Raw genomic sequence first — 12,117 nt, forward strand, 5'->3', positions numbered from 1 at the left:
TTTTTTTCCCCCCCCTCGGGCCTCGTCCTTCAAAACTTCCGGTTGGGTAGGCAATGCGTGCCGGGATTGGTAGTCCCAAAGGGTGCGGCCTTGGTGCGCGGCTGAGGGAGAGAGGATGTGCTCGAGCGCGCAGGCCCCAAAGTGGGCGTGAGGCGGGTTGGGTGGGAGGAGGGACCCGTTTCCAACGGCGACGTAAGGCGGGAGAGGGCGGGGACGGGGAGTGAGCCTTAATGTCGGGGCCGGCTTCGTTGCATCAGCTGGGGACGAAGCGTGGCTGGGAAGCAGAGGGAGGACGGAGCATGAAGCTGTGCCTGAGCGAAGGCAGCCTTGGTGGGCTGAAGGTCTTGGCGGCTGCCAAAGCCACCGGCGCGCCCGTGGAGGTGCAGTGGCTTCCGCAAGAGGGTGAGTGCCAGGAGGGCGGTAATTCCCCCAAGAAACGGCAGCTTTTCCTCGCAGGGTCCGCCGGGTGTGCCAAAAAACTTACATTTTTTTTTAATTGCAAGATCTCTAATCCTAGAGATCTGGGTATTTATTTGACCTAAAATTCGTGGCAGCGAGCAACAGAATTAATAAACTATTTTTCCCTCCTCTTTAGGATTTTTCTTTAGTCTTTGCACCATGTCCTTTTAATTTCCCTGTTCCCTTATGACTTCCCTTGGTTTTGGGATGGACTCTATGCACTTTTGGGCTTCCTGAACACATGGGTGAGAGTGGAGAATCTCAACCTGCATTCCTCATGATTCACTCAGAAGTAGCAAGTGGTGGATTGATTGGGCTAAATATAAGTGAACTTAGCAAGTGTATTCCCATATATAAGGAATTTATAAGGAAGAATTAGAATTGGAAGGGACCTTGGAAGACCACAACTCTCTACTTAAGCAGGAGATCCCATGCCATTCCTGACAAATGGCTGTTCAGTTTCTTCTTATTCATCAAGTGTTTTTGAGGGGGTGGCAAGACTTTTCGATTTTTCTTTCCTGTCATCTCTTTTTGACAAGGCCTCCATATTTAAATAGTAGCATCGTATGGACAGCATTACTTGGTCTGCTGTCTGGATGCTTGGGTGGTTTAGGGGTGGGGAATTTTTGGTGGTGGGTGGGTGTCTGGGGATTGTCATGTGTGTTGGGCTTGGTCTCTGGGTGTTATGTAAATTTCGTTTTATGGGTATACTGTGTATATACGTACAATGAATATATATATGTATGTATGTATGTATGTATAATCTCTGGTGTTTTCCCGCATAATGTTAAATAAGTTAGTTAAAATGTTTAAAATTCTAACTTATAACTAACTAACTTATTTAACATGACGTGGGAAAACACCTGAGATTTTAATTTTTTGCATATACACACCCGCGAAAAGAAGACATATATGTGTGTGTGTGTGTGTGTGTGTGTGTGTGTGCAGAAATTTGATAAACCCTTATGTTTTTGTTTTTGTTTTTAATTTGATTTATATGCCACCCTTCTCCAGATACTCAGGGCGGCTTACAATGCGCTAAGCAATATGTAGTAATTTTTGCCTTAGAAAACAAATTTGCCAAACTTGGGGGCAGCATTTTCAATCTTCAAGAAGAAGGGAGAAAATTGTCTTTTCAAGTAAAAGTAACCATGTTCTGTCAACCCCCTGCTCTGTATGTATGCACAGCATAGTATGTATGCACAATATAAGCACACACTGCTGCTATTATGTCATCTTAACACATGGTATATTAAATAGGATCAGATTTGGGGATGCAGATAAAATTTCTCCCTAATTTGTTTTTCTTCTTCTTTGATAGCTCATGTAGTACCATTCCTCACCCGTCCTCAGCTGCCAGCTCTACAGCTAGAAAATGGATCCTTCCTCTTCTCCACAAATGTAATTTCTCAGTAAGTAAAGGAGTGTTGATCATTCTGCTTCTAGGGTAAACGTCTAGCAAAACCTAATAGGATTGTAATGCTAGATAAACACTAAAGGCATGTAGGAGCAGCACTGAATTAGAAGAAAAAGAGATGCTAATAAAGGATCATGTAGAAACTCTCTTTGTGCTACATAAACATTTGGATTATAATTTGGAAAGCTATTTTCACATGTCCGGCTACCTATTGGTAATTTTCCTATAATGTCAGTCAACCTAAAGCATGCTAAGTGATAGAGACTTGGCATCATTGCCAGATATTTAATGTGATCTTTTTTTGCCATAGAAATAGATAGTTGTAATTCAAGAAATTAATGGCAATTTAAGAAATTAATATATATTTAATATAAGAAAATGCAGGGAGTCCTCGACTTACAACCACAACTGAGCCCAAAATTTCTGTTGCTAACCGAGACAGTTATTAAGTGAATTTTGCCGCATTTTATGACTTTTCTTGCCACAATTGTTAAGTGAATCACCGCAGTTGTTAAGTTAGTCACACGGTTGTTAAGTGAATCTGGCTTCCCCATTGACTTTGCTTGTCAGAAGGTCACAAAACGTGATCAGATGACCCCTGAACACTGCAACTATCATAAAAATGAATCGGTTGCCAAGTGTCTGAATTTTGATCACATGATCATGCAGGGATAAGTGTGGAAAAACAGCCATAAATCACATTTTTCAGTGCTGTTGTAATTTCAAATGGTCATTAAATGAACTGGGGTAAGTCAAGGACTACGTATATAGAGAATCAAGCATGCTTCTCTTTCCTCAGTACTGCCATGACTTCTGTTTCCATCACCCAAAAGGTGACGGGAAATTCAAATAGAGAAAGAAGGTAAGGGTGCCTTTTCCTATTCTCAGTTCTTTGGAGCTGGAAGGAAAATCTTCTGCTCTGCCCACACTGTCCTGGTAATTGATTAACTTGTATAGGGGATAACAATGGTATACATTTTAAAACCTCAGCCAATAAATGTTATGTAGGACTGCCTCTACTATGAGTCAACTGCCTCACCAGCCAATACTAGAAAGCAGAAAGTACAATGGGATATTGTTGGTAGCAAGCTGGACAGTTTTGCTCTTCTTAACCTACCTTGCTGTTCTTGGATAAAATGAATCATTTTGGGCAACTACTGCAAATGGAGTGTGGTGCATATAGGACATATTGCCCTTCATTTCAGGTAGCAGAGTGTCTTGGATGGCTAATGAGTGGTCTTTTTCTATGCCAATTTATAGGAAGGAAGCCAGAATGTATGTTTTTTTAAAAAAATAACAGCCTCATGAGGAGTCTTAGATACAGGACACATTACTCCCTACTGACTTTCTACTATCAGTATAAGTAATGGGTGCACCTGAAATTGCAAAACTAGGTACAGGTAATCCTAGATGGTACTGGCAAGTTGGTCATTAAACGAAGTGGTTGCTAAGTGAAACCACTCCTGTACTTACAATCTTACTTCAAATTTCCTTTGCTTTACAGACTTTGTAAATGCAAGGTCACAAAATTACTTTTTCAATATCATCGTAACCGGGAAAGTTTGCTAAAGGAGGCAGTCATTAAACAAGGACTGTATAGAAAGTGTCAGCAGGTTGTTGTCTCTGGATGTCCTTATTTGGCTTTAAAGCTAAATGGGATTAGACTTAATGAGTATTTGGAAAATGAGCACATCAAATACTGGCAGGGTAGACTGGAAGATATATATATAAAACCCTCCTGGCAGTGGGTAATGTCTTTCTTAAACCTATCAAGGAAATAGATATATCTATATAGTCACAAAGAATTTAGCTCAAGAGCACCTGTATTCTAGACATGGGAAAGAAGCATCCTTTGCCAGAAGAAAATAAATCTAGAGTGGGGAGTGCTAATGTTAGCCTCTTGTGAGATAGTAAGACCTCATGGTAGAACAAAGGCACTTTTACAATATTTTTAAGTCCTTGGAAGTGCATTGCCTGAGAGTACTCACCCCCTTCTATTTGTTTATCTTTTAGATACTTTTTCCGCTTATCTGGAAAAGAAATAAGCAGTTTTAGCAATGAGCAAAGTGATTTTGCCAATCAGTTTTTTGAATGGGATATAACTGAGCTAGAGGTGAGTACAACAGCCATATATTTGGAGTAGCCTGAATAAGCCATTTTTCTTAAAGGGAAGAGCACATTTTGTTCAAGCAGTGATTTAGATTATGCCCAGCTATATGAGTGAACTATGTGGAGAGGAGCCAATTGATACCAGAGAACCTATGACAGGTATAGTATGTTTCTTTGTAACATTTCTTTTGCCAGTGTAGGATGGATCACTTATGATCACCTATGACTATCACTGTGTTGTATCTTACGATTTCCTGTCTCCTCCCACTCATGACTATAACCATGTTGCTTGCATTTTTATTATTTATATTGTTCTGTTTGTTTCCTAGTATGATTTGATTGCTTATTAGTAACCTATGACTATCACTAAGTGTTGTATCTTATGATTCTTGATGAATGTATTTTTTTAATTTTTCCTTTTATGTATACTGACTGAGAGCATATGCACCAAACACAAATTCCTTGTGTGTCCAATCACACTTAGCCAATAAAGTCTATTCTATTCTATTCTATTCTATTCTATTCTATTCTATTCTATTCTATTCTATTCTATTCTATTCTATTCTATTCTATTCTATTCTATTCTATTCTATTCTATTCTATTAGGACAAAGCTATGTTTCTTCCTGTAGCCTTTACGCTATTTAACTTAGTGCAGCTCTTTTCTCTTTGGAGTAAAAAGCAGCATTTTATTTAAAAGAAAAAAATTAAGATGTGCCTCTGGTTGCCTTTATGTTGGAAGCTGATATTGCTTCCTGCCCCAACAATGTTTCAGTTCATTGATTTCATCAAATTCAGTGGGATTTACTGATTGCAGGTTATAGCTCATGTTTGTCTGCCTGGCCCACCTAGCTAGCAAACTCATGAATCTGAATCATATTGAATCATACTGATTTGAGGAAAAACACCTTTAATGCTAGTTAGAGTGAAAGCATAATCTTGAACTCTATAAAAATAAATTGCCAAGCAGACTTATAATGAAGTCAGTTAAAGTAAGAGCTTTGAAAGTTTTCCTTCTCATAGCTGGGCGATAGTCCAGTTCTTGGCACTTACTGAATACCTCCTCTGCCTAGTTCTCACTATCTTCCATACTGGTTCATACAACATACTAAACCAAAACTAAATCAACTATGCAGTGATATACTGTGTTGAGTGAACAAATCCAATGACACCTCGTGCACTGCATTAAGTGATCATGAGGTTTGTGTGGTTTGGCCTTAACATGCTTACTGTGAAACTAAGCCATTTGTTGGCCATGGTTTATGGCAAACGGGGGAAATATTTTAGTGCTGGAAAACAACTAAAAGTTTAAAAGCATGCGATGAGCACACTCACAAAATGGCTGCCATAAGTGTATCTTTTCTTTTATATACACTGAGAGCGTATGCATCGAGACAAATTCTTTGTGTGTCCAATCACATTTGGCCAATAAAGAATTCAATTCAATTCTGTTCTGTTCTGTTCTGTTCTGTTCTGTTCCATTCCATTCCATTCCATTCCATTCCATTCCATTCCATTCTATAAGACTTACAAACATCTTACATATCAGAGGACAAACTACTTCTCCACCCTGTTTACCTGGGATATCCTCTACCATTCTAGTAAGGTCTTGTGAGATCCAAAGATGTTATTGCAAATAAAGTTCCAGAGACTTTGGAGAAGTCAATGGGTGGGAAATTAGTGGTACATGCTGATGCTTGTGGCATATTTACTTGTGCCTAGTTTATATCTTAGTATAACACATGAACTCAGACAGTGAGATAAGGGAAAAGCCATATATTACATTGCTTAGGCCCTTCCCTGATTACCATTCTATTACTATATAAGTGAAAGAGAGTTAGAACACTAAGAGAGTTTGGGGTATGTAAACAGTCAACATTAGAATGGGTAATCTGTTTGTAGAGAGAAATGAATAGATGCCTTGAAGGCACTACTAGAAGCAGATGAACCAGATGTTAAGAATCCAAAGTTTGCATGTTTCTTTTTTATCCATACAATTTTGTGATCATGTTGGGCTATTGAGTTAGGTGTAGAAGTCTAATAGCCAAATGTTGTTGCTGTGTTTTATTTTTTTTTTCTTAAGAAAAAGTCAGTATAGTGGTTAAGACATTAGATAAATTGTTAGATTAGATTGGAAAGACCCAGGTTCAAGTCTATTCCCATGCAAGGTCACTGGGTGCCTTTGGACTGATCACTTACTCTCTCAGCCCAGCCTACTTACAGGCTTGCTGCAGAGAAAATTGGAGGAGGAAGTCACTGAGTGACTTCAGGAAGACACTGCAGGAAAGGTGGGATATAAATTTGATAAATACAACAGTATGAATTTACTAAGATGATTGGAGCAGTGACAAAAGACAATAGAAGGAGGATGAAGATCAGTTAAAATTCCTCCTTTTCATCTGCTTTGTCTGCAGCCAGCTTTGTCTGCAGCCTTGTATCTTCATGTGGTACAAGAAAAGAAAGGAGATGATGTTTTGGGCATCATTCGGAAGCCACTGGATTACCTTGACCAGATTCTTACCAAAAAGGGTACCGCTTACCTCACTGGGGTAAGTAAAAACCTCTAAGCAGTACTTTGCAATACTGACATACAAGCTGAGATGTGGGAGAACTGAAAGGATACCTGGTTGTTATAAAATCTTAGCTTTTTGTAATATTGAATTTAAAGCACAGTACAGTTAGGTTTTATATGGATTATATCTGCATAAAAATGTTACCCAGGATCAGAACAGAACATGGAGAACCGTAATTCCTCTCACGCCTTCCTTGCAGCTTTTGAGATTTTCCCAAGCATTGTGTATATGGGGAGTTACTTCAGTAAATTTTAAGGATTAATAGCTATGTCTTAAGAAAATTAAGAAAAAAGAGCTGAAATCCTCTGGGTGCTTAACCACTGTTTTCATGGTTAAAGCAAAATGTATATATCCAAAGTCTAATTAGTGTGGGGCAACTTCTTACTTCTTTGGGGAATGCCAAGGCCCTTGATAGGTGAAGTGATTCTCATCAACAGAGTAATCTTTTCAGAGAACAGATTTTTAGCCTATTTTTTTTCTTTTTTGGTTCTTGTGCGAGACAAAGGTTTCTTTCAAAGATGGATTAATTCCTGTGAGAATTTTTTATTACTACTACTACTACTAATAATAATAATAATAATGATAATAATAACTTTATTGTCATTGTACATTTATACACAGTATACCCATACAACAAAATTCACTTAACACCCAAAGACAGGTCCAACACACATAACAATCCCCAAACACACTCCCACCCACCACAATTCCCCACCCCTAAACCACCCAAACATCCACACAACAGACCAAGTAATGCTGTCCAACAGCTCACTGATGGTGGCCCTTTAGTTCATTGTTGAGTGCAATTATAGCTCTGGGATAAAAACTATTCAGAAAACATGTGGTCCGAGTTTTAATTGTTCTGCCAGAAGGCAACAGTCCAAAAAGATTGTAAGCAGGATGGGAAGAGTTTCTGAGAATGTTATGCAACTTCCTCAAACAGCGAAATTTGAAGATGTCGTCCAGGGCTGGTAGCTGGAGCCCGATGATATTCTGGGCAGTTTTAATGATTCTCTGTAGAGCTTTTTTGTCCGCTACAGAGCTGCTCCCATATGTCAGGACACTCTCAATGGTGCTGCAATAGTAGGACAGAAGTAGATGCTGAGATAGATTTATCTTCCTGAGCATTCTCAGGAAGTACAGCCTCTTCTGTGCCTTCTTCATACAGAAAAAGTAGTAACAAGTAAATACGATAGCTTTTTTTTTTTTTAGTTTTTATGATCTCATTTTGTTATCCTAATAGGAACACGGTGGCTCATGTGGTTAGGACACTGGTTTGGAATTAGCAAGCCTGCATTCAAGACCAGAGTGCTGCCTTGGGGAGGGGTGAGCCCTTGTTTTTCGCTCCAGTTCCTGCTGGGGACATGAAAGGGGCCCTCAACTGGGCATTCCCCAGGTGACAATGATGTCACCACCTAATCCTTTCAACCCAGAAGCGTCTCAATGCTTCTGACACGAGTGTAATGCAATCATAATTGCAGGAAGACTCCAAAGATTCCCCAAAATAAAGGTTTAGAGACCCATGTATAGGTGCAGATTGCTCACCTTTGTTCCAGATCTGTTTTCATTGGGAAAAAGCACTGGAGTATCCATTAGTTTTTTCTTTTTCTTTACAGAGTTACTTCAGAACTAATTTTATTGTTGTATATCATCTTACATAGAATCAAATTCTGCAATGTGTAAATAAAAATTACTATATGTTATATAAAGCCAATTAAACTGAAGTGGTCACTGCTCTGCTAGCTTCTCTTGGTAGTGTTCATGGGGGTGAGAAGAATTTACATGTGTACAAGTTTCTATCTTGAATATTTGGGAAATATTTTTTTTTTCCAATGCAAGTGAAATATTCAAGTTGCTCCTACTGCATATCCAGATTGGACTAATTTCTTTTGATTTTTTAAATCCAGGATGTTGAGTCAGCTGCTGATATTGTCTTATGGGGATCTCTGTTTCCTTTGTTAAGAGATGATTCCTTCTTACCAAGTGAGTGATGCCCACAGTTTAATTCAGCTTTCTCCAATCTGATAACCTCCAAATTGTTGGGCTTCAATTCCTTTATCTCCCAAAGTTGGGAACGGCACCAAGATGGCTTTCCTGCTTTGACAGGAGGTATCAATGTCTGCTTACCATTTGGCTGCTAATTTACACAAGCCATTTTTTTGCTTTTCCTTTATCAAGTCATATTTGTTGGAGAAAAGCTCCTTTTCTCACTTTCTCCTTTCCCTAAATATGGAGGTACCTAGATAATGGCTAAAATAAAGTCCCATGCTCCTCAAAGAAAAAACAACAACAACAACAACCCTGTTTTTGGAAAATATCTTCTGTATCAGGCCATCATCCACAGGATCCTGTGGGATGATTGCATTGAAATGCTGTCCTGGGGCTGTTCACCTTTGCTGTTGAATCTGCAATTGTGAGGGAAGACTAATAGTTGGGAAACTTCCTTTTCGGGGACGGATTGTATGCCCTTGCTGACCTTTTTCAGCAACTCCTAAATGTCCTGAAGTTTAGAAAAGGCTCCTTGGCTAATTTTTGAGTTCCTTTTGGGTTTTCTGGAAATAACCATCTTCTAATTTAATATTCAAGATGAGCTGAAAGCTCTGAGGAGTTGGTTCCAAAACATGAACTTGAAGGAATACTGCAGAAAAGCAGTGGAATCTGTATGGACACCCAAGGGATTGCTGGAACTTAAAGCCTATCTACAGAAACATCCTGCTCCTAGTTTGGGTTTTGAGAAATCATCTACCAATGATGCCAAGGTATTCATGCTACATTTCCTATGTGAAACAGTTGTTTTGTTCTCACTTAATACCACAGCATGTTAAGCCTCTAGCCTAATAAATTGCAGGTCATTTTATTACAGAATTCCTTGCAGTTATCAATGTAGTGAATTAAGAAGAAAGCGAGACTACAAATACCCAGCATTATCTTGGATGGACTTTAGCATACATATACTTCACAGACTCAAGGGACTCCATACTATTAAACAGTGACTTCAGCGGTTGTTAAATTGGATTTGAAATGGGGAATACTGTGGTTTGGGAAATAGGTGGTCCTGTATAGGCAAAGGATGATATCACCCATTTAGGATTTGTTTTGTTAAACAGATTAACCCTCAAATATTACTGCATTACTTTGGGTAGGAGGGACCGAAGTAGGCCAAGGGAAGGATTCATGCTATGGTTGCTGTTTTAGACTTTGGTATTTCCTGGCAATTACCCATGGTCCATTAGTAACTCATGGATGTTGGTTGCTGAATATCAGACATCTTTACAGAATGTTTGTCCTTCTCTCTAGGAAGAGGAATCGGCCCAGCAGCATTTGTCTGATGTGGAGATTGAAGCCATTGCTGAAATCTGGAGCAGAGGACCCGCCAGCCTTCCTAGCCCCTGGAAACCACAGCACCCTATGTAAGAATCTTGCTGGGCTGAAATGTCCTTATGATGGTAATGAGGGATACCAAAGAAGATCTTAAAACAGAAACTCCCCACCCCTGTGTGTGCATGATGCTCTCTTCCTCCCATCTTTGGCAATTTTAAACTAATCATTGCTATTTATTTCTTTAATGGTTTTTATTGGTTTTTAATCATTGTAAGCCGCTAGAGTCACCTCCAGAAGAGACGACAGCATAAAGTTGAATAAATAAATATAAATGGCTCAGCTTTTCTTTTGTCTCCTAAAGACCCAAACGGCGAATACACACATTATACATGCTATGTCTAAATCTATCGTGGGAATTGTCAGTATGAAGAGTTATTTCCCAACCTTAACATTATCAAAACACAGGCATGTAATTCCCTATAGCATCCATTATTATCTGCCTCAATGACATAGAAACTTGTAGCTTTCTGGATATTGTTGTATTATAATTTGATAGTTGGCAGTGCTGACTGGAACTGGAGTTTCAGCAACGTCTGGAGAGCTGCAGGTTATTCACCTCTTAATGTTTACTAATTTCTCATGGAGTTTCTGCACAACTCTAGAAGTTAAAAGCCAATTCTTAAATTATTCATAGCATTGTGATCTGCAAGCTCGTGAATTTGCAGAAGGCCAATTTAATAACTAGAGAGAGTTAACCTTTCTAAATTGCAGATGCTCAGTATATTGCATAGCTTTCCCCACCTGCCTTACCTCTCCACCACCCCGTCCCACCTCAGTTGTTTGAGCAAGTCAGAAATCTGAATTTATCTCTGAGTTAATTTGTCTGTCCTCCCTAGATTGCCTGTGGAAGGCATGAAGAATGTGCTAATCACAAGTGCGCTGCCCTATGTAAACAATGTGCCTCATCTTGGAAATATCATTGGCTGTGTTCTCAGTGCTGATACCTTTGCCAGGTAAGTTAAAGCATCTCTTTCCAGGCACCCACACTCAGGCCAGACTCCTGGTCCATGTGAATTTATAAATTATCCTCACCGTGTGTCTCTGAATTCTGCCTTTGCCATACTTGCTTCCTAAAAGTGTGCCTTTCCCTGGAAATGTTGGGTGTGAGTTTTTTTGCATTGCAATAATGTGCTGTATTGGACTGGCTTTTATTTATAACATTCATTAGCTGCCCATCTTAACTCAGGGTAACTCTGGGCAGCTTACAATCATAAAATGAATGATGGTCCAGACAACATAAAACAAGATCCTATGAAACCTTAATTTATTTATTTTTAACCTTTATATATTTTAGTATTTTATGGTACACTACCCAGAATGCCTCTCTGAGGGAGATGGGCGGTTTAAAAATGTGAGAAATAAAAATAAAAGAAGATCATAGAAGACCTTAGTTCTTTTTGATAGCAATAACTCTGCTTTTTGAAACAGGTAGCATTTATTTTTTTTAGATACTGTCGTCTACGCAACTGGAACACCCTCTATATATGTGGTACTGATGAATATGGTACTGCCACAGAGACAAAGGCCATGGAGGAAGGACTGACACCACAACAGATCTGTGATAAATACTATACTATCCATGCACAAATCTACCAGTGGTTCAACATCTCTTTTGACTACTTTGGTCGCACAACCACAGCCCAACAGACCACGTAAGTGTTGCAGTTAGAAGAATTGTCAGTGAGGGGGAAAGACACGCAGAAATGAAACAACATTTTTCTCTCTCCTTCCCTCTCTGTCTTACAGTCTTCGGGTTACCTAACTTTTGTATTGTACCTGCAATAAAGTTTGTCTCCTGTTTTGGAGCTGGCCAAAAGACTGACAGATGATTAAAGGTAGTTTCTGCACCTAGTTTCTGAAAGTGTGCAAAGATGAACACTTTGAATGTTCAGAGTAAAGAATGGCCATTCATTTGAAGCATTTTAAGGTCATCTCTTGGCCAAAAGAGCTCCAAGCATAGTCTTGACATTATCAGAGAAGAGTAACTATTGCCAGTCACAAAGTTAGTAAATGACTGCCCAATTCTGGCAAGTTGTATCATCTTCGGTTTGTTATCTATTGTGATACTTTTCCTTGAGCCACTAATGATTAGTGGACACTTGTTGGAGGCATGTAGCTTCTTTGTCAAGCCAAATTAGGGGATCACTGGGAGCTAATGGATGAAAACCTCAGAAATGTC

The 12,117-nt window shown here is 39.2% G+C and overlaps 1 protein-coding gene across 2 annotated transcripts in view; it reads left to right on the forward strand.

Annotated features, from left to right (window-relative positions):
• MARS1 (methionyl-tRNA synthetase 1) overlaps positions 1–12,117 on the forward strand; it is a 27,962-nt gene continuing 15,845 nt past the window's right edge. For both annotated transcript variants that reach the window (XM_034419228.3, XM_034419230.3), the window contains exons 1-9: positions 1–402; positions 1,781–1,871; positions 3,890–3,989; positions 6,399–6,533; positions 8,465–8,540; positions 9,144–9,316; positions 9,855–9,967; positions 10,775–10,891; positions 11,387–11,590. In XM_034419228.3, coding sequence (XP_034275119.2) covers positions 231–402; positions 1,781–1,871; positions 3,890–3,989; positions 6,399–6,533; positions 8,465–8,540; positions 9,144–9,316; positions 9,855–9,967; positions 10,775–10,891; positions 11,387–11,590 — 1,181 coding nt within the window. In that variant the 5' untranslated portion in view covers positions 1–230. The remainder of the gene's footprint in view (positions 403–1,780; positions 1,872–3,889; positions 3,990–6,398; positions 6,534–8,464; positions 8,541–9,143; positions 9,317–9,854; positions 9,968–10,774; positions 10,892–11,386; positions 11,591–12,117) is intronic.

The sequence above is a fragment of the Pantherophis guttatus genome, chromosome 2 (genome assembly GCF_059756535.1).
Source record: "Pantherophis guttatus breed Tessera chromosome 2, ASM5975653v1, whole genome shotgun sequence".
Taxonomy (NCBI): Eukaryota; Metazoa; Chordata; class Lepidosauria; order Squamata; family Colubridae; genus Pantherophis; species Pantherophis guttatus.